Source organism: Anastrepha ludens, chromosome 3 (genome assembly GCF_028408465.1).
Source record: "Anastrepha ludens isolate Willacy chromosome 3, idAnaLude1.1, whole genome shotgun sequence".
In the NCBI taxonomy this organism is placed as follows: Eukaryota; Metazoa; Arthropoda; class Insecta; order Diptera; family Tephritidae; genus Anastrepha; species Anastrepha ludens.
The window spans coordinates 87,387,097-87,408,740 of record NC_071499.1 but is presented as its reverse complement, the minus strand read 5'-3'; the positions used below and the strand labels follow the sequence as shown (position 1 = coordinate 87,408,740).

Sequence of the window (21,644 nt, the reverse complement as noted above, 5' to 3'; positions counted from 1 at the left end):
GTCGTACTGGTCGGAATTAATTTGCGTTGAAAGAGCCGTGATAGGTAACTTGTAAGGTTATGTAGGATAAAAAAGATTTATTAATTCTATAAATAATAAAGTAGAAAATTAGTATGTTTCCTAGCTGTGGTGGCTGAGAGTGACATACGACAAGACAGGGAAAAAAACCTTTGGTGGCTGAGAATAGGCATATGACCGCAAAGGGTTAAACCATTTGACCCACCGGTTCTGATTATGCAGGGGCATTTGGTCGCCTGACAATAGTGATACGCAATGGAGGAAGCTCGAAAACAATCACGGGATGACTCGTGATATTTCCTTGATAACATCTCCACGGTTCCTTAAATAGGATATCCTCCGCAAGCAATTCTTCCTTGGCTGCTAGCGCAGGAACTACACCTGCAAGCGCTTACTTGAGACGGAGCCACCTCTCAGAGCCTTCAGGGGGCATCTCTTAAAATACACTTAACAGTATATAGACAATCCTTAAACAACATTCATTGCAAATCTCTTACCAACTTCTTAACTCCTGATCCCCGGATGCCATCTTCGGAGCCCAAACACCACCCATGGCAGACGAAGTTATTCAGCTGTCTCACATGCCTTCACATAACAACCATCTTCTTTTTGAACTCACCCAGTCGAAACGGCATGTTTCTTGAGCTTACCGTTACCAGCACGGATTGATGAATTGCTACAACAACAACAATAACAACATACACACATACAATAGATCAACTCAGGTCGCAGTGCGTAATGGCCTTTTCGTAATACATACATACATATTACAATACGATGGCCCAAATTTTTATATTTTTTCTCGAAGCTTTAGCAGCCAGCTCATTCTAGGAGTTTATGTACTAAATTGCAACGCAGAGATTTAACTGCGGCATTGCTGTTTATTTAAAAAATTCAACGGAAAGTCGCTTATGGCAACAAATGCTTCTCTAGACTTAATGTTGCTTAATTGAAAAGAAAAGCTACCTCCGTGCAGACAAAAACCACTCGTTATGAAACCTTAAAAATAAAATTCGTTAAAATCGGATTAGGCGTCCTTTGCGATGTTTAATTTAAAGATTATCATTACATAATACATGGCCGGAAAAGTCCCGGGCCTAACAGAGAAAACACTTTCTCTTTTGTTCAAAATTAGCTAATCCATCAACGTAATTTCCAACAAGAACAACGCAATCATTCCAGCACCGCTCTAACATTTCAATAGCACTTTTGTAGAACGATTCAATTCATGTAGTTTTGCCATGGTTTTGATTGCAATATAAAGTCAACACGTTCTTTTGATATCTTCACACAACTTCTCTTTGCCAGCATTCCCAACGATTTTGTGGACTTTTTTGATGTTTTCTGGTGTTACCGCTTCATTTGGGTGTCCACTGCGTTGTGCATCATTGGTGTCTCTACGACCTCGCTTGAAGTCAGCATACTATCATTTTTATATTGTTTCTTGTCACTTTTCAAGCCATTGCTTCGCTTGAACGGTATTAATACACAAAATTCTTTTTGATCCATTGTTTTGAAAATAACAAAGGTAGCGTCACTCTTAGCACAATAACTCACGAACTACTGAATAGAATATCATGAAATTTTAACAGGTGGCTTTCTAAGGTTAGTACTAACTGAAAAAGAGGTGAATGCAATAAAATTAGTGCCAAATATGTGTTTGCCCCGGGACTTTCCAGCACGTGTGTTATTTGTTTATTTTGCACTGAAGCAGAGGTTCTATTAGTACTCGTATATATATTAACTGGCACAGGTTTTTCAAGTTCTAGCGAATACGGTGTAGTCACAGGTCGTCATCGTCTATCTCATCTAATGGTAGGCTCAAAAATGATGCTGTTTCGCCGGGGTGCGTCAAAAGAGAGTGGGTGCAATATATTGGACAACATTTTGTTTTATTGCCTGAATGGCATATTTGAATATGACGAAATGAATATTTAGAGACTGAAAGTTGACAAATTACTTAAACCCTCTCCTTGAAACAAATTTATACTTGGTTATAGTTACTAGCTCACTATCTTGATCTCGGTTAAGAAAATGCATTTTTGAATTAAAATAAGTTATTATAAATAATTTGTATATGTATTAAACTTGGACTTAATTCATTTAATTGTTTATTGTTACGAGTATAATTTCAGAAAAAAAAATTCATTAATGCAAATCTCTGAAACAGAATAAACAAACATTATTACCATTTAGTGAACTATGGACCTCCATTAATCAAGCGCACATATTTTTTATTCATATTAAACAATAATTTATTGTATTATACTTTGATGATTTTGTTTCTGTTATTGAGGCGATAATCTAACGATAGACTATGCCCACAAGTTCCGTTGAAAAAAGATAGAGCGTATTCACTGTTTCCTGTGTCGATGTCCAGGGCTGTAGTAAAGTGACTTAAGCAACTGAGGTTACTTGAGAGTGGCCGAACTTCGAACTCGGTTTCGCTCGTGTTCGGCTACAAAAGTTCAGTCGGGTTTCATTTGGCTGCGGCAGAAAAAAAACTGAGTTTTGGCCTAACATATCTTTACACTTTTTTGGTGTGATAGCTCACATTTTTTGTTGAAAAATATTGCTTTTAAGTAGAAGTTTAGAGGGGCCTCGTAGACAACAAGGTGGTTAGTGCGTCCATTCCACACTACCAATTGGTACCATAAATGCCTTAAGCATTTTTGGTGCGCCGATCAAAGCATTTCATCAGCTGTGCTTTTAAGCACCTTATCCCACGGTGCGGCTACCTACGGGGCGACGTCGGCAGGTACCTATGTACGTTTTTCACACAAACCAACTTCAACAACAACATTCACTTTCCCACGACAATCTATTCGACGTTACCGGAACGACCTGGATTTATATCCGGCCAATGACTGTCACTCTAGTAACTTTCCCCTTACATGTATGAAGAATGTTTATGCTGCTGCAACAACAACAACAACAATAACTCTAGCATTCGTGATATATAGCTTCAAATGCTCCAAAAACTAGTCAACAATTGGGGAAACTGACGCGCCTCAAACGGTCTCGTGAGGCCATACGCCGGAAATCAGTTTTCGATCACAAATTTCATAAAACTCTCACTTGCGTTTTTAATTTTATTTATAAGCCCATATTTTTTAGCAGACTCTACAGTTGTATCTACGAGTATGCACACACAACACACAAAGGTTGAGTAAACATATTTATTGAGGTCGATCAAAGATCAAAATATTTACTCGTTTAGCGCAATCAACTGCTAATCATCGCTGCTTGATAAATCCAAAGTAGTAGATTTGCGTGTAGCCAACGTAGACCAAAGGGGATAGTCGTAGGAGTACAGTAGCCAGTCACTTATGGGAACTAATGCCTTTTCATGGATTATTCATATGCTGGAGATTTAACAATAAATAAGCAAAACGACTAAACATGAAATGCTGGGTGATTTAGGTGAGTTAGTTTATTTATGTTAAACTACAGCATTTGCCGAACACAGCACATTGTCAAACCATTTTTTTTTTTTTTAATAAAAAACGGCGAAACTTCAGCAGCGCATACAGTAATGATGGGAGTCGCTTGCACTTAATTTTCACTCCCTGTGCAGACGATGTTTACATCTTCCTTGGATTCAGCTCTTAATACTACAATTTTGTAGGACATAAAACATACATTTAAATCTGCCATGAACTACGAATTCGGAGGAGAAAGAAAAAAGTAAATTTGTGACCGTGACGACACGCTTTTAACGCCAAAGTTGTCGTTGTGAAATGTTATTCAGTGCAATTGAAATTTTGAAAAATTTTAAAAATTTATTGAAAAAGAAATAAATATGATTTTCATGATTGAAAGAGGTTAACAAACAGAACGGGTCGATTTTTTAATGCGAAACATGTAAAAGAAATATGAATTGTAAACGGAACGAAAACTTTCAAAAGCACTACGTCACGAACTTTTTTCTCAAGTTCGGATACAAATACACAGTTGGCCAGCGACGTGATCTGTGATAAATCTTCTTCTTCTTAATTGGTCCGATAACCGCTTATTCTCATGCTAACCGGCGCCAGTTGGACACACCAAGTGAAGCCAAGTCCTTCTCCACCTGATATTTCCAACGCAGAGGAGGCCTTCTCCTTCCTCTGCTACCACCAGCTGCTACCGCATCGAATACTTTCAAAACCGGAACGTTTGTATCCATTCGGACGGCATGACCTATCCAGCAGGGTCGTATTTGCCAAGATTTTAGCAAGGGAAAAATTGTTGCTTAAAAGTGGTATGGTCTACTCAAGGAAATAGGGAACAAATTTTGGACGAATGGCAAGCTGTGCTCACATTTCTTACGGTAAATGGCGAGTGCTATCATATGCCGGATGTCATATTTAAAAAATAAATGCCTTGAAATTATCTACCAGATGGCAATAAAAAAAAGTCATTCCAATATTATTTCTGTTTTGTGTTATCTTTGTAAAAAACACCCTTTACATATATCAGTTGATATTCCGTTTAAAATTTTGTAACTAATTAAGTCAATTTGAGTTCAAATGGTAGTTTTCAAATAAATTTCTCGTTCGTTGCCGTAGTTTCGTGAGAAAACAAAAGTCAGTGACCACTTTAAAGTGAGGAACAATTTACCGTCACGGCCCTAAATTTTAAAGGAGCCTAAAGGAAACAACGCAATGACTACCCTATACAATTATGTCCGTGAAATATTAAACAACCATCCCTATAGGCCGAGTGAAGCAGTTCTAGATTTATATATAATATAAAGGGTGTTTTTTTTAGAGGTTAGGTTTTCAAGATGAAATAAAACGTATATAATTTAATGTTATGGCCAAGAATTTAGCTTTATTATAAAGATAAGGGTTTGCCATTATGTTTTAAAAATGATTTCGGGCAAGTGGCCGCCGCGGCTGGCTCGAATAAATTCCTGCCGAGAGGCCCAATTTTCGACCACTTTTTGCAGCAATTGGGGCCGTATGTCAGCAATAACGCGCCGAATATTCTCTTCCAAGACGTCAATCGTCTCGGGCTTATCTGCGTAGACAAGCGACTTCACATAGCCCCACAAGAAATAGTCCAGCGGTGTTGTATCGCACGATCTTGGAGGCCACGCCACAGGTCCACGGCGCGAGATAATGCGCTCACCAAAAGTTTCCTTCAATAAATCCAATGATTCCCTCTGTAACGGCGTCTCAGCAATGGCTTGTGGATTATGTTCACTCCAAATGCGACAATTTTGCTTATTGACATACCCATTCAACCAAAAGTGAGCTTCATCACTGAACAAAATTTTTCGACTTTAAACTTTCTTAACAGAAAACGAATTTTTATGATAAAATTCAATGAATTGCAAGCGTTGTTCAGGTGTAAGTCTATTCATTATGAAATGGCAAACCAAACTGAGCATAAATCAAGTGACAGCTGTCAAAAAGACCATCTACGAAAAAAGTAGTGCCAACTTGAAAACCTAACCTCTAAAAAAAACGCCCTTTATTTTCAGAAATGGAAAATAAGCTGCTAGGAAAAAAATGCCGATGATAATCAAGTGAAGTCGACAATTTCCGCCTATTTGAAGGTTTTTTATAATACTCTTTTTATTTATTTTATAACTAAAATTTGTGGGCGATAGGTATATAATCAATACATTGGGATTGATGGAGAACATATTAAATTGGAAAAATAAAATAATATTTAATTTTTTTCTAAGAACTCTTTTATTTCTGCGCGTAATTCAGCTATGAGAGCTACAGATTGCTACAGAGGGCTATTTGAGTTTTCTGTATAATGTCGTGTCCCTTTCATATTTTCGTAAGGGAATAATAATTTTTTTTTATTGTTTTAAATTTATTTAATAATAATGTTCAGATAACAGATAGAATCTCCTGTACAAAATTTGCTTATGATATGTATCTTTATTCGCCTGTATGGATGTTCATATATTTGAGTATTGAGTGTGTTCATAATCGAGCGATTACTATGCTTATATTCCTACATAGGCAGGCAGACTTTTAGTTACATATGTATTTGCGTGAAAACTGTGAGCATTTAGAAAAATATTTTGATAGATCCCGTAAGCTTCTACTTCCAAAGGGTATTCTGATTTCTAACAAATTCAATTTTTTTTTATAAAAAGTAAAGTTGCGACGTTTGTATATATAATGAGCTAAATACTTGACTAAACAAAATTAGTTTATTGCAGTATAAAACATTATAAATATATTAAAAACATTTTACCTTTACGCCTAATTATTGCATTGTGACCGAATTGTTTAAGTTTCGTGTAGTTCGTGTGAAGATCACGGTTGCACTATAAAGATAACCTTGCGCCAGTCGCGAATTTAACAGTGTAGGTGAGTTTATAATGTATTCGTTGGTGTGTATGTACGGATTTACGTATATATATAGGCATTTAGCAAGACAACAGCACACATAATTTACGATATGCTCTTCAGCTCCACTGTTGCTCCACTTTACTTCATACATATGAAGATGCAGGCGAAGAAGTAAAAATTGTAGAGAGCGCAAATGAGAGAGCGCCAATAAAGCCGCTTGTCAAATGTTTGTGCGCCACATGCAAGGTGGATAGCGCTTGCCAAGGGAATGCCTCTCATTCTTACATGCGAGAGATGCATGTGGCGATTTCAATTCAAATGCGCGGCAGGTAACCAGACGACATCAAAGCAAATAAAACACAAATATTTTTATACATATTTATCATTAAAAATGAATGTCGAATACCTGCATAAATATTTATATATGTATGTATGATATTGTACATATATAAAAATAATAGGAGAATATGTTAATAAACTCTTTGTTCCCTGATTTATTAATTTCACATTTTATCAATATCTTGTTTATATTCACAATTTATATAAAGCGAATCGATTTTTTTTTCGTTTATGTCTATTATTTACTCCATATAAATGCATATACGTATGTAAATGACGAGAATTGCTTGAGTTATGGCTCGCAGTTAAGCTTTTTCTTCTTTAGCATTTTTTGTTTAGAATTTTGTGTTTTGCTATCGCCCAGTTTACGGCAACCTAGGTTCATTCCGCTTTGAACTTTTTCAAACCTTACCACTTACTTGTATACACATTAAATTGGACTGTAAATCATCAACGGTCATAAAGAAATTTGCACTTGATAAGAAAGGGTAAGAAAATACGTTCTGATTATTTCTTTCATGCAAACAAATGATTAATGTTGTTAGCTCTTAAAACACATATTTAATTGCTATTGTATATAAAGACATAAATTCCAGAATGCATTTGAGATATAATTATTATGCCCTGAAAATGAGATATTTTTAGCTATCGATTTCTGGAGATATGAAAAGTTGTTGGCTATCAAACGTGTCAAATATTATAAAGCAAATATAAAGTATTGTATTGCATGACATGAGAAAAATATACAAAGGATAGGATGAATCGGTAAGAGTGAACTTCTTGTGCTCATTATGCACCACTTTTGATGCAAACCACTTATTGGAAAGTATTATCGAGGCTCTCCACCATCGACTGAAATTATCAATCACAGGTTTACATTTCGTATGGGGTCGTAGTGCGGACGTATTAGCTCAAATAATCCCGACCTTCTGGTCGCCCAGAAAAGCTCGATAAAATCGACAATATGATATTGGGCGATTGACGAATGAAGTTGCAGGTATTTGAAGAGATTCAGAGCTTTTCAAGCAGATCAGTGGGTTCAGTTTTCTATAAGTATTATATTTGGAATCAGAATGCTATTAGCAAGATTAGTGCCACGTTTGAATACAATTGACAATAATCAGAGATTAAAACCATCCGAAGTACTTTGCGCTTTAAAAATTAACTTCTACATTGTTTTGACCGATAAGTAGATAATATGCACGCACGCATATAACACATGGGCTGAAAAGTCCCGGGCCTAACAAAGAAAACACGTTTTTTGTTGAAATTTAGCTTTATTTATCAACGTAATTTACATCAAGACCAACGCAATCATTCCCTCTAACATTTCAATACTATTTTTGTAGAACGATTTATCTTTTGCCTCAAAAAAGGCCTCAGTTTGAGCGATAACCTCTTCATGCGAACGAAATTTCTTACAGGCAAACATTTTCAAATATGGCGAATACGGTGTATGCTTGGAGTTCAATTCATGTATAAGTAGTTTTGCAATCTTTTGACTGACTTGTGACACGCTGCGTTGTCTTGAAAGTGAGCAAATACAACACCCACTTAGAATAGAGCTTTCTCATAGTCCAATGTTCATGCAATATAAGTCAACACCTTCTTTTGATATCTTTACGATGTCAGCCAGTTCACACAACTTCACTTTTCGAGCATTCAAAACAATTTTGCGGATTTTTTTTATGTTTTCTGGTGTTACGCCTCCACTGCGTTCTGCATCATTGATGTCTCTACGACCTCGCTTGAAGTCAGCATACTATCATTTTATTGTTGTTTCTGATGGAGCGGAGTCCCCATAATGCTTTTCAAACCATTACTTTGCTTGAACGGTATTAAAACACTAAATTCTTTTCGATCCATTGGTTTGAAAATAACAAAGGTAGCATCACTCTTAGCACAATAACTCACGAACTAATGGATAGAATATCATGAAAATTTAGCAGCTATCTTTTTAAAGTTAGTACCAACTGAAAAAGATGTGAATTCAATAAAATTGTGCCATCTATGTGGCCGAGGGTTTTCAGCCCATGTGTTATGTTTTTTTATGCTCCCTTGTTCTTCTGCTCCTACTTACACTTTTCTACAGCCTACTATTCTCTTTGTAAAATTTTTTTGCCTAAAACAGCTTTCATAATCAAGCGCAAATATTCTAAAATAACTTATGGCTGTGTGTTTTATTAATAAATAAATAAAAATAATCCTAAATAATCCTAAAAGTTACTGCATAATGCATAAAACTCAAGACCTTCAGCCGCATTCTCACGACAGTCGATTTTACGTTGCCGAGACGCCACGGATTTAAGTCCGTGTCTGATGTTTTTAACATCAATTCAGCAACATCCCTTCAGCCGCCTTATAAATATTACTGATCCTTAAAATAGTTGTTAGTTTGATTTTGCGTAGAGGAAAATAATGTATTTAGGTGTATAATCTATGTTATATTATAGGTGAAGAGTTTTATTTCGCCTTCTAACACCTCATTACTTTTATGGACGTCTACATCGCCCCAATAAAAACGAATACTATTGCCAAAATGTTGTTTTATATTGTTATACTAGTTTGCTAAATATTTTCAAACTTGAATACAATATGTACATAGTTTGAGGGTAAAGCAAGAAATTTTTCGATTAGTTTAAACTTTTAATAATTCCTAGACGGAACCTGCCATCTTTGATATTTACAGTCAACAACGCGTTAAAATTATGTAAACATATTATGAAAATGCTTGATCTCATCCACAATCCTATAGTTTACAAAAATAAATGGCATCTGGTCATCTTAGTCTCAGTTGAAACACGCTCAACACAACAAACATCTGCAAAACACCTAACATGACTGCGAGTTAACGGAGTGTAAATTGTATTAAACTTTTCACAACTTTTTGCACACTTTTTTCTGTAAAAAAATTCAAAACTGCATATCTTTGTTAAAATAAAAATCATAAAATTTATCACTTACGAAGTAGTACAACGTTACCGCTACACAAGCGAATAATCGATTTACAACAGCTAGCTGACAGCAACAGATACACAGCCACAGACATAGCAGCTGCTACTGCTTTTCCTATTATCTTCGTGTGCCCAGGCAATTTCACAGTGGCAAACAGATAGCAATGTGTTAGAAAAACTTTCAGCACCACAAATTTCCACTTAATAAAACCATTTAATAGACAAATTCATTAAATTGAATGCATCAAATGCGTTAGACCAACCACTTGGTGAGGTTTTCACAGCACTCACACGGCGATGGTAAGAAAAGCGAAAAATTTGTAAACAATTTTATTGAATAACACGGGCATTGTACAGGCATTCTCACATAATTAGATTTAAGCGCTGCATTTGTTTTTTCTGTTGCTAGAAAACTTTATGCAACATACGATTACACAAACCACAAGTCACAAAACAATTTAAATAACAAATTTACTACTTGTACATACATATACATGTATGTATTAGCATTTTTCCTGCGCTCCCCTTTTTGCAATATTGTAGTCGCGCACTTGAAAGCGTCGAGCTTTCTCAAATATCAACCGCCCCTGGCAAGGTTCGTACGCAAACTGATGTTTGTTGGTAAGCTCCAGTGGAGCACATTCAGCTGACACGTTTGTGGAGAGTGGCAGCTAATCTGCCCAAGTGCGGCCCGTTTGGGTGTGTGGAACGCATTTGGCTATGTGGATGCTAAATGGAAATATGCAATCTATTTGGTCACTTCTCTAAACAATGAGCTGGGAGAGAAGAGGTTAAAAAGAGAGAATGCGTGAAATCGTAAAGTGGCGGGCTGAAATTGGTGTTTAGCAAGTTGCAAGATGCGAAGTGTTTATCAGCAAACATTTCTGACAAGAATGTTGTTTTTTATAACAACTACAACAAAGGTTTACTGCAATTTCGCAATGAAACAATTTTCTGTGTTAAGAAATTTTTTTAAGTTCCGATGGATAGGAATGGAAAAGTCAAAATTTGTTCCAAATTGGAGATAGGCGAGTTTTTTTTAATCAAATTTAATTAATTTTTTATTGTATCAATTTCAAAACCAAACTAAATGTAGTGCCTATTATGGTATTAATTGTAGCTCTTGAAGATGTTTCGAAACATTATTTACAAGCCACGATTGTTTATTTATATTGCGTCATGCAGATCTGTAGCAGTAATTATTTGCGATATGTTATTTTTTCCAAACATTTTAATTTCTATTACAGGCTTTGGAGAATTTAGTCATGTGGCGATACTCAGTTGACCATTGCATAAAAGTGAGCCAATGGTCGTTCCGCAAGAATGACATTTATCATGTGCATTTTAACCTAAACGGATACGCTAACAAAGCCAAACTGCCGCACTTGGAGGACTCCTTCAAAAAACAGCTGTGCACCCACGACCAGGCACTGTTTTATGTAATTTTTTGGCCTGAAGGAGTCATCGGAACGTACTTCTTCGAAATTGATACCGTTAACGCTGTTTCGGTGATATGACAACAAACTTTTGAGGACCTGTATTAGAATAAAACGATTTCACTTGATATATAGCAGCTGAAACAATGACTCTATTGCGAACAAAGGACCCGAAACAACGGAAACAAATGACCGCTGAAATCTTGCGGCTTGTCACCGCTGGACTTCTTTCTCTGGGACTATTTCAAAAGTATTTGAATGCCAATAATAAAGCCCGAGGCGATTCCAAAGCTAAAGAGTGAATGAATTATATCCGAGGGTCGTTTGAAAAATCGTAACTAAAAACTACTTAATTTTGTCGGGTATACCTTTTTTATTTTTCCTTACCGTTCCCTTTTAAGCTTATACACTCCGTCCAACGCTGTTCTAGTATGTTGACCCCTTCCGAATACGAATAATAGGATTTGTCCAAGTCTACAAAATAGCTATTCGTTTCTGCAATCACCTCTTCGTTTGTATAAAAATTTTCCCCTCCAACCAATTCTTCAAATAGTAGTAGAACAAATAGTAGTCAGAGTAATCCGAAGGAGCCAAATCTGAAGAATAGGGGGGATGTGAAACGAGTTGGAACCCTAGTTTCATTAATTTTGGGACCACAACTGCTGAGACGTGAGCCGGTGCATTGTCGTGATTGAAAAGGAAAATCCATCGGCTTCCTCGATTCAAACGAATGCCAAACACAAAGAAATGGACCCCATCCACTGTATTCTCCAGATTTGCTCCCCAGCGACTACTGGCTCTTCGCAGACCTCAAAAAGATGCTCCGTGGTAAGAGATTTGGCTCAAATGATGAAGTAATCACCGAAACTGAGGCCTATTTTGAAGGCAAAGAAAATTCGTTTTACAAAGGCGGTATCGAAAGATTGGAAAAACGTTGGAATGATTGTATCTCCCTAAAAGGGGACTATGTTGATGAATAAAAACGAATTTTGGCAAAAAAATGTATTTTAATTAATTAGTCACACACATTACAAGGAGGACGAAAATTAAGTTAAGTTAATATTTATTGTTTTTATAGAAAACTTAAGCTCAACTGGAACCAAGCTTGGTCAGATGTCGGTTAGTTTTTAGAGTTTAGTTGAAATACAAAACGAAATCAGTTCTTTGAGGCAAACTAATTGGCAAAATACAAGTTAATATTTCAAATCTTACTACTGAAAATGGCCAGCTCTAAAGAAATATTTTAACTATGAAGATTTTTAATAATTTTTTTCAGTATTAATGACTGCATTTCTATCTTACCTCATCAGTTATTGAGTGAGTCAAAATATTACGTTCTATACTAAATAACTTCTGCACTATTTCAATAGATTACAAGCTGAGCATCAGCAAAGGAGTCTCAGCAAGTAACCGTATTGCCTTATTGCGCAATTATTGTAAATTTCTTTGAAAATATTTTTTTTAATTAATTTTTTGTTTTAGTTTTTGCTTTGCAAGTGTTTAAGATATTTTTTCTGTCTGTAAATTATAAAAGAGGTATTTTTACCATTTTTTTTTGTGAACAATGTGCCACTAATTTATTTAGGAGCAAACACTGGCCTTGCTTGGTCGTAATACAAAATTGCCAGAAACAAAGCTAGCACCATTTCAAGCCAAGTGATGTGGTTTTACTGTAACTCCAACTTAATTCAAAGGATTTATGGCGCAAACTGAATAGCCTCAATATTAAAGTCACAACAGATTTCTAACTCGGAACTTCTCATAGCCAATTGACACAAAAAGAAAATGTTCAATTTAATGGGGCAACTGAAACGGAAGCTTCAAAATCCGCAATGAGCGTCAAGTCTAATGTTATTGATGAAGATGGGATATCCACGGTATGTCATTTATTTTTAGTACACTCGCACAACTTTGAGTTTCCGAATGGAGTGGAAAAAGGCTGTGGTTTTTCCTGTCACCTAAAAGAAATATCGCCACCGAAGGTAATGATTATAGGCCAATTAGCATTTCGCCCAGCTTTTCAAAAGTAGCAGAGTCTTTGATGACAGCGCATAAATAAATAAACGGCGTCGCGGGCATTTAACAGTTTTCAATAAATCACATTTTCTCATTTCGGATACTTACTTATTTACTATGAGTGGCACCATTTAACTGCACAAAGAAAAATATGTTTCTTTTATTACACAAAAATAGTTTTATTGGTTTAACTTTAACATTTAATCTTTTTTATATAAAATAAACTCACACTGTATTTTTATTAGACTTAAAATTAAAATATCTGCAATTAATAAGTACAGTTAATAAATTAATAAAGCCAGCCTGTTCAGTGCTGAGAGTTAAATAAACATAAAAAAGTGTAAGCAAAAATAGTTTATTTTTTATAAAAAATTGAATTTTTTTATATAACCATGCAAACTATAAAATTAAATTAAACTGTTAAAATCGCTCACTTTTTCATTGCATTAAATATGAGAGTTTTAATCTACATTTCATTATGTAAGGTAAATGTATTTCTTTTCACTAACGGTAAATAGTTTAAGCAAGAGATTCGGTAGGTCTTATAAAAGAAAGCAGATTTTTTGCTTATACGAGTATTCCTAACAATTTAATTTCCTTCGAATTATTTATTATTGTATTTTTAAAACAAAGGCAGTGCTTTAAATTGAAGCCAAATAACAGTATATTTATACAGCTTTCCTTTGTATTTACACATAGCGAAAAGGGTTAGTTCACATAAAAATTAAATTACTTTGTTAATATACTTTTTCTCTTGAAGTTCGTATTCCTATCGTATTTTCGATTCTGATCATTTATTTATTATTACTATTATTTTTTTCTAGTTGTAATGCAATTGAGTTAAACTTACTTTTTAACATTACTATACAAGCACACGCACACATACAGGCACTCACATACGCGCAAATGTACACATTCACAACGTTATATTTATTGTTGTTTTTGTTTTGTTGATATTTAACATTAGTAAAATTAATATTAGCACTTTTCGCTTTCATAACGGCATTAAATAGTTATTTTTGTTCAATAAATTCTTTTTATCATATACAAGGCAACATTAGAGTGTTTCGATATTACTTATTTCATTTAACAGGTTTTGTTTTTTTAATTAGTAATATGTATATATTATTTACAGTTTATTAAAAGCTTCGATAAAAATGTTAAAAGCACATTTTTGTCGTTACTGCGCTCTCTTCTCCTCAACTCGAAATCCTTTTGGTCTACTTTTTCTCAGCTTGAAGAGAGGGCAACAGTGAATTTCGTGACTAGCAAAGATAGTAAATTATTTATAAAATATTTTATAATTAATTGTAAAAAATTAAAAAGAAGACGCTGTTACACTTTGTTTTTTTTTTTTTTTGTTTTTAATATTTATGTAGAAACTTATTACTTTAGAAGCCAAATATTTTACTCCATTTTGCTTCGTTTTGGTTAGTTACTGCACATGATGAGCAGATCGCAGCTGCAGAAATATGTCATTACATCGTTCAAGCACCATCGATTTCGTCGTAAAGTACTCGTTTCGCGGTTATTAGCGGCAGTGAGCCAGCCTACGTTTACGCTTACAACAAAAGGTAATCTCAATACAAAGCTGCCTTGAAAAGTGGACAAGAATCAGAAATGATATGTACGAGTATGCGTTGAGATTTGGTGGGGATTCGCGGCTGAGAGACCACAGATAGTGCTCACAGGTGCTCGTCGCCATGGTAACCATTTCGCAATGGCTGTCGCTCCATAGAGTGATCGCGTGGACGATTGCGATTAAAGAAGCCGCACTGCAAAATATTTGGAGAAAGAGAAAAAACCCATTAGTGGTGAAGAAGACGAATTAAATGAAATGAATTGAAAAATGTGAGGTTATAATTAATAATAGGAATAAAGCGAATGAAATTAAAGAAAAGCAAGTTGAATAAAATTAAATTAATTTAAATAAAAATAAAATTTAAAAATGTCTAAAGCAAATGGTACGCAGTAAAATAAAATTAAGTGCAACATTTGAGATCAAAGTTAAAAATGGAATAAATCGAAATGAATGAAACAAAAAGTAATTTAAATTAAATAAACTTGAATTAAATTATATCAAGTGAAATAAATCAGCAAAAATAAGACAATTTAGTGCATAATATAACAAAAACAACATAATATAAGTTGGCATAACATAACATAACAAAACATAGCATAACATGACTTCACATAACAAAACATAATAAAATAAAAATAAAATTCAAAAATGTCTAAAACAAATGGTATGCAATAATATGAAATTAAGTGCAACATTTGAGACGAAAGGCAAAAATTGAATAAATTAAATGAAATCAAACAAAAAGAAGTTAAATTAAATTGAACTAAATTAAGTAATGTAAAATAATCAATAACAAAACATAACAAAATATGGTACAACATAAGGTAACATAACATAAGATATCATAACATAACATAACAGGACATAAAGCAACATAGCATAACATAACATAACAAAGCATAATAAAACAGAATTAGTATAATAAAAATTAATTTTAAAAATGTCTAAAGCAAATGGTATGTAATAAAATTAAATTAAGTGTAACATTTGAGATGAAAGTTAAAAATGGCATAAAGCGAATTGAATGAAGCAAAAAATAATTTGAATTAAATTATATTAATTGAAAACAATAATAAGACAATTGAGTGCATACTATAACAAAATACAACATAATAGAAGTTCCCATAACATAACATAACAGAACATAAAAAAACATAACATAAAATAGCACAATATAACATAAAATAGCATTATAAAATAGAATTAGTAACATAAAAATAAAATTTAAAAATGAGTATCACAAATTGTACGCAGTAAAATGAAATTAAATGCGAAATTTGAGATGTGAGGCAATAATGGAAAGCGACAAAATTAAATTAAATTAAATTATTCATAACTAATAACATTACTAATAGGACTATGAATAAGTTCGTGCGGTTTTTTTCGAAATTTGAAACTTTATTGACGTAAAATGGTTACAAATTTAATATTCAAAATATTGTCCATCGCTTACTACTACTTTTTCCCATCTTTCTGGCAATTCACGGATTCCCTTTGTGAAAAATTCGGTCGGTTTTGCCGCAATCCACGAATCGATCCATTTTTTGACTTCATCGTAATTACGGAAGTGCTGGTCAGCCAGGCCATGTTGCATCGATCGGAAGAGATAGTAATCGGATGGCGCAAGGTCTGGACTATACGGCGGGTGGGGTAGGACATCCCATTTGAGCGTTTCTAAGTATGTTTTGACCACTTGTGCAACATGTGGCCGAGCATTGTCATGTTGCAAAATAACTTTGTCGTGTCTATCGGCGTATTGCGGCCGTTTTTCTCGCAGTGCTCGGCTCAAACGCATCAATTGTCGTCGGTAGACATCCCCCGTAATCGTTTCATTCGGTTTCAGTAGCTCATAATACACAACACCCAGCTGGTCCCACCAGATACACAGCATAACCTTCAGGCCATGAATATTCTGCGCCGACGTCGATGTTGAAGCATGGCCATCCATACGTTGCCCGACGTTTTGGATTGTCGTAATGGACCCACTTTTCATCGCCAGTCACAATTCGATGCAAAAAACCCTTTCTTTTGTGCCGTTGAAGCGGTTGTTCGCATGCCATAAAACGGCGTTCAACGTCTCTTGGCTTCAATTCATACGGCACCCAATGGCCTACCTTTCGGATCATTCCCATGGCTTTTAAACGTTTGGAAATGGTTGATTGATCAACTCCCAAAGTTTTTGCAACCTCTTCTTGCGTTTGAGCCGGATCTTGATCGAGCAATTCCTCCAATTCGGTATCCATGAACTTTGGCGGCGCACCCTCGCGTTCTTCGTCTTCCAAGCCAAAATCACCACTTTTAAAGCGTGCAAACCACTTCTGGCACGTTCGCTCAGATAGAGCATGCTCACCATAAACTTCCACCAAGATACGATGACTTTCGGCTGCTTTTTTCTTCTAATGAAGAAGAATTCCCCGCAAAAACACATTATTTGGCACGAAATTCGACATTTTCAAGTGTGGTAAAAATATTGTTGTTTACGCTTCAAATAAAAAACTTATACTGACGTTTGTGCCTTACGACAGTAGCTCTCCAATGAATGTTTGGAAATGTGGATCGATGGAATAATAATCAAGTTACGCCATCTGTTGTAAAACCGCACGAACTTATTCATAGTCCTATTACAATATTAACAAAATACGATATAACAAAACATAACAGACGACCACGGAATATAACAAAAATAAATTAATTTAATTAAAATAAAACTCAATAAACATTTAAGACACAAATAGAGGTCCATAAAATGCTAGTGCACTTAATTATTTCCATCAGAAAAACATCGTCAGCACGCCACCCACCTTATATAGCAAATAAACCAGCAATAGCAGAATGAGTGCACCTGCACACGCCGCCAGCACCACCACCCACAGTGGTACCACATCAGGTACTGGAATTGGCTCTGGCACCGCTTTGTAGAAAATCTCATGTGTTTTTATGATGGGTACTTTTGGTTCGCCAATATATGGCAGTCGTGTCACATTCGATGCTGCCATAGTAGATACATTCAGCGGCAAATTACCGGCCAATTTCTCCATTGTCTTAGCCACCGTACGCATGCGTATGGCCACCCAAACACCATCGTCCTTGGCAAGATTCTTTGCTACACAACGCAACGTCTGGCATTTTGCCGCCTTGCAAGGAGAAACCCAATCGATTTGGGTCAATTCCTCAGCTTCAGCATTTTCGCCTTCGCGTAGCTGAGAGCTCGATGAGAATGAAGAATGTGATGATGAGGAAGATGATGACGATGCCTTATGACCAGCTTGATGCTGGCCACCTTGCTCATTATAGTAGCTATTTGCGCTGCTGGAGGATGATTGATGGTAGGTGCGGCCATCTTTCTGAGCCTGCGATAACTGTTCACTTCCTCGGAAAGACTGCTGTTGTACACCTTGCTGCTGAATACCATCCTCATCGTAGTAGTCTTCATTTTCCATGCCGTAATAGGGTTTATTGCCAGCCGGAGAGCGCACGCGACGTGTGTAGGATTGCTGATAGCCATAGGAAGCGCCGGTATTGCCGCCATATTGTCCATCATGTTGACGCAATTCGTTATCTACGTTATCACGGTTGATGGTGCCCAAATCCAGCATACCTGCCTGGAAGCCATGTCCGCCTGAAGCAGCTTTGTCAAAATTACTACCACCAACTACACCACCAAAGTTATCGTAATTGTTGTGGGTATTGTAGTTGGATGATGATGCAATTGAACCGCGACGTGCATCGTATGGCTGATACGACTTTTGTTGGTATTGTTGTTGTTGTTGTTGGTGCTGCTGCTGCTGCTGCTCATGGGGACGATAGGCACCACCCGAAGAGCCAATGTAATTCGAGTACATGGGTGGCTGTTGTTGAGCACTACCACCAGCACCAGCCATTTGTATATGTCCACGCGTGCTCTGCACGCCTTCGTAGTTGCCATGTCCGCCATCACGAGCGAAACTGCCGGATTGTTGATAATTGGCCGAGTGTTGGCGTTGGTTCTGATTCAATGGTTGCGAGTAATATTGTCCTGCTTGATCCAGATCAGTTGAGTATTCTGTGCTGCTCTCTACAACATGTGGACGACCGCTGGCATCGTAGCTAGTCGTGGTATTCTTGGTACGTACTATGACCATAGGTCCACGACCACCAGCACCACTACCACCAACACCACTGCCACCAGAGGATGATGATGATGAGGAAGACCAGTGGTAGTTGCCACCTGTACCAGTGCCAACACCACCGCCACCACCAAAGTTAGCTTGTGAGCTCGATACAGCTGCTTCGTGCGCACGTTGAATATGTGTGGCCGACGCATCGCCAGGCACCTCCTGCTCATCCTCCTTCTCTAGACGTCTCTTCTCTTCGAGTGTCAATTCTTTGGTGCCACGCCCTATGGTCACAGCTGTACCAGCAGCGCTACTGCCATCAGACCTTTCCACACCACTGTAAGTTACTGAGCCACTACCGCTGCTGCTACTGCTACTACTGGTGCTTTCGGTGGTGAAAATCACCCCACGTTCTCTAAGATACGATTTGTACATCAAATTGTTATCTAACTTCAATCTGAGCGGATTGACTGCGAGATGTGGATCGCAAACAATATTGCCGTGCGTCTCTGGTTGGTTGAGAACATACATCAACAAATCACCGCCCACGGTCTCATTGGGGTAATGTATGAGAATGACAGCCTCTTCAATATATGAAGGTCCGTTGTTCCGTATATTATACAGATGCACCACCTGTGGACCCAAATCTTCTTCTTTTGTAGCATTTTCTACTGCTAAGTAATCGGAGGCTTTGTACAACTGGAAGTCTGGTAGAGAAGCGCTGAAGAGAAAGAGTGGCGAGAGTGTAAAGTTAATACAAATTGAAAAACTCGTGTACCTATATTGACTTACCCTTCAATAGCCAAATCAGTCTCCACCCATATGTCGACATTCTTGATTACCACATTATCTCGACGGTTGCCATCAATCTCAGAATTAGTGGAGTTGGCTTCCATATAGAAGTGGTAGCTCGGTGACATGCCGAGTCGCTGCGACGGCAACATGATCACATTGAACTTCGCCTGCAAGAGGGAATGTTTTATTTAGCAGAGTATTGAGAATAAATTGCCACTTAACTCACAAATTTCTGTCCCGGTAGCGGGTTTCCAAGATCGCATTTCAGAGTATAATTGTTCGCTTCCGATGGCGCAGAACATGTAATGGGGGTATCAACTTTTTCGACCAGGTTTTCAATTTTAATAAAGTCCAAATCTTTTGGCATCTCCATGTAAAAAGCTGATTCGAAAGCATCTTCATTACGATTCGTCACGGTCACCTCAACAACCAATGGCTTGCGTGAGCCATGCAAATACTTGTCGACAGTGCTGTCGAGGATAAATAAAGCAAGAATTATTGGAAATACGAAAACATAATTACGCATGAGACCACTGCTGCGCTCTAGTGCACTACTCGCATACTTACACAATGTCAAGTTGTAGATCGGGTATACAGATGTTATCAAGTCCACAATTCTTTTGTATATTGATGGCGTCGCGCAAAATGATCTCACGATTCTGATCAATAACCGGTTCTAGTGTGTCACGCTTACGTCTAATCACCGGTGCCATGCGTTGTCTGCTACGCAAATCGTAACGCATTTCCACCTCCAGTGGGGTTAGCTTATCTTGCAGATTGTCCAGCAGATATACCGTTTCATTACGGCAATAAGTTTTGCCATATTGTAAACTGATCGAAAGATTGCGTATATTTTTGCCTTCATCGAGCAGGAAGAACATGCGTGGTTTCTTTGGTTTCTTCGCATCCAATACCCAAGATACATCAAATTCCAAACTACCCGGCAAATATTCGCCGGTATAGCTCCAACAGGTCATAATTTCGGTACATGCAACACGTTTGCCATCACGCACCGTCTGACATTTGCGATCATCCAAACTGATCAGCTTCGATTGATTCACAAATGAGGTCATAGCATTCACTGCTGCAACGGGACGTGACTTGAAGATGAACACTTGATCGGATGCATAAGCGCCTACAGCTAAGTCGGGATATGTATTGCCATCCATGTCGAGACCACCAGAGAGCGCAAAGCCGAAAGTGCGTGGATATGGTGCACCCTCAACAATATCTTCAGCTTTGATGATCTGTGATGGCTTCAGCAGCGGGCCAGCAGGTGAACCATGAAAGATGTAAACAATACCACGACCGTCGGGTCCATCGTAGGGCGCACCCACCGCAAAATCACCATAACCATCACGATTAATATCCCCGAGTGTGGTGAGAGCCAAGCCGAAACGTCCCTTAGTATTGTAGCCTTCACGGATATGCTCGATTGGCCAACGCTCACCCTACGGACAACAAAATAAATATTTTATGAGATTGCGGAAATGCGCCAATTTTTCCTACACTACTTACGCTCTCCTTCTGCAGCAGTATATACACACGACCCACGTCGTACTTGCCCTCCACATTGCCCGGTTCGCTGAACATTGGCGCGCCAATGATCAAATCATCCAAACCATTGCCATCCACATCGCATGTGGCCAACGCATAGCCGAAATATTCGCCTATCTGATGGCCAGTGAAATTGAAAATATTTGTCATATTCCAGTGATTGACCACGATTTTGCCGAGTAAGCCGGCACCACGTGGCATGCCAATGGCAATATCTTCGACACGATCACCATCGAAATCGCCCGTGATCATTGAGTAGCCCAAATAGGAGTCGTCATCCTGTGAGCTACTCTCGGCAGTTGAGTAGACTTGATTTTCCGGGCGCGTGACATCATATGAATAAGTCTGACCTGTTGAGGGTTTGATTAGAAAAATAAACATGAATTCTTTTAGTCATTTGGATTTAGAGATTTTTGAAATAGTGGTATGGCTTATGTACATTTTTTCTTATTATTTTTTGTTTCTAAGTTTTCAAAGCGGTTAGTAGAAGCGTTCAATTGCAGGTGAAGTTGGTAGAATTGAATATTCAAGTATGTATGTATGTTGTGTTT

At 37.0% G+C, this 21,644-nt stretch overlaps 2 protein-coding genes across 9 annotated transcripts in view; both read right to left on the bottom strand.

The window, feature by feature from the left end:
* LOC128858393 (protein retinal degeneration B) overlaps positions 1 to 10,209 on the bottom strand; it is a 76,228-nt gene extending 66,019 nt beyond the window's left edge. For both annotated transcript variants that reach the window (XM_054094638.1, XM_054094639.1), the window contains exon 1: positions 9,624 to 10,209. The gene's annotated coding sequence lies outside the window, so the exon portion shown is untranslated. The remainder of the gene's footprint in view (positions 1 to 9,623) is intronic.
* Positions 10,210 to 13,273: 3,064 nt separating this feature from the next.
* Positions 13,274 to 21,644, bottom strand: part of LOC128858392 (integrin alpha-PS2) — a 135,841-nt gene continuing 127,470 nt past the window's right edge. For all 7 annotated transcript variants that reach the window (XM_054094633.1, XM_054094632.1, XM_054094631.1 and 4 more), the window contains 6 exons: positions 21,055 to 21,443; positions 20,104 to 20,987; positions 19,763 to 20,006; positions 19,534 to 19,703; positions 17,449 to 19,462; positions 13,274 to 14,840 (listed from right to left, as the gene is read on the bottom strand). In XM_054094633.1, the coding sequence (XP_053950608.1) occupies positions 14,751 to 14,840; positions 17,449 to 19,462; positions 19,534 to 19,703; positions 19,763 to 20,006; positions 20,104 to 20,987; positions 21,055 to 21,443 (3,791 nt within the window). In that variant the 3' untranslated portion in view covers positions 13,274 to 14,750. The remainder of the gene's footprint in view (positions 14,841 to 17,448; positions 19,463 to 19,533; positions 19,704 to 19,762; positions 20,007 to 20,103; positions 20,988 to 21,054; positions 21,444 to 21,644) is intronic.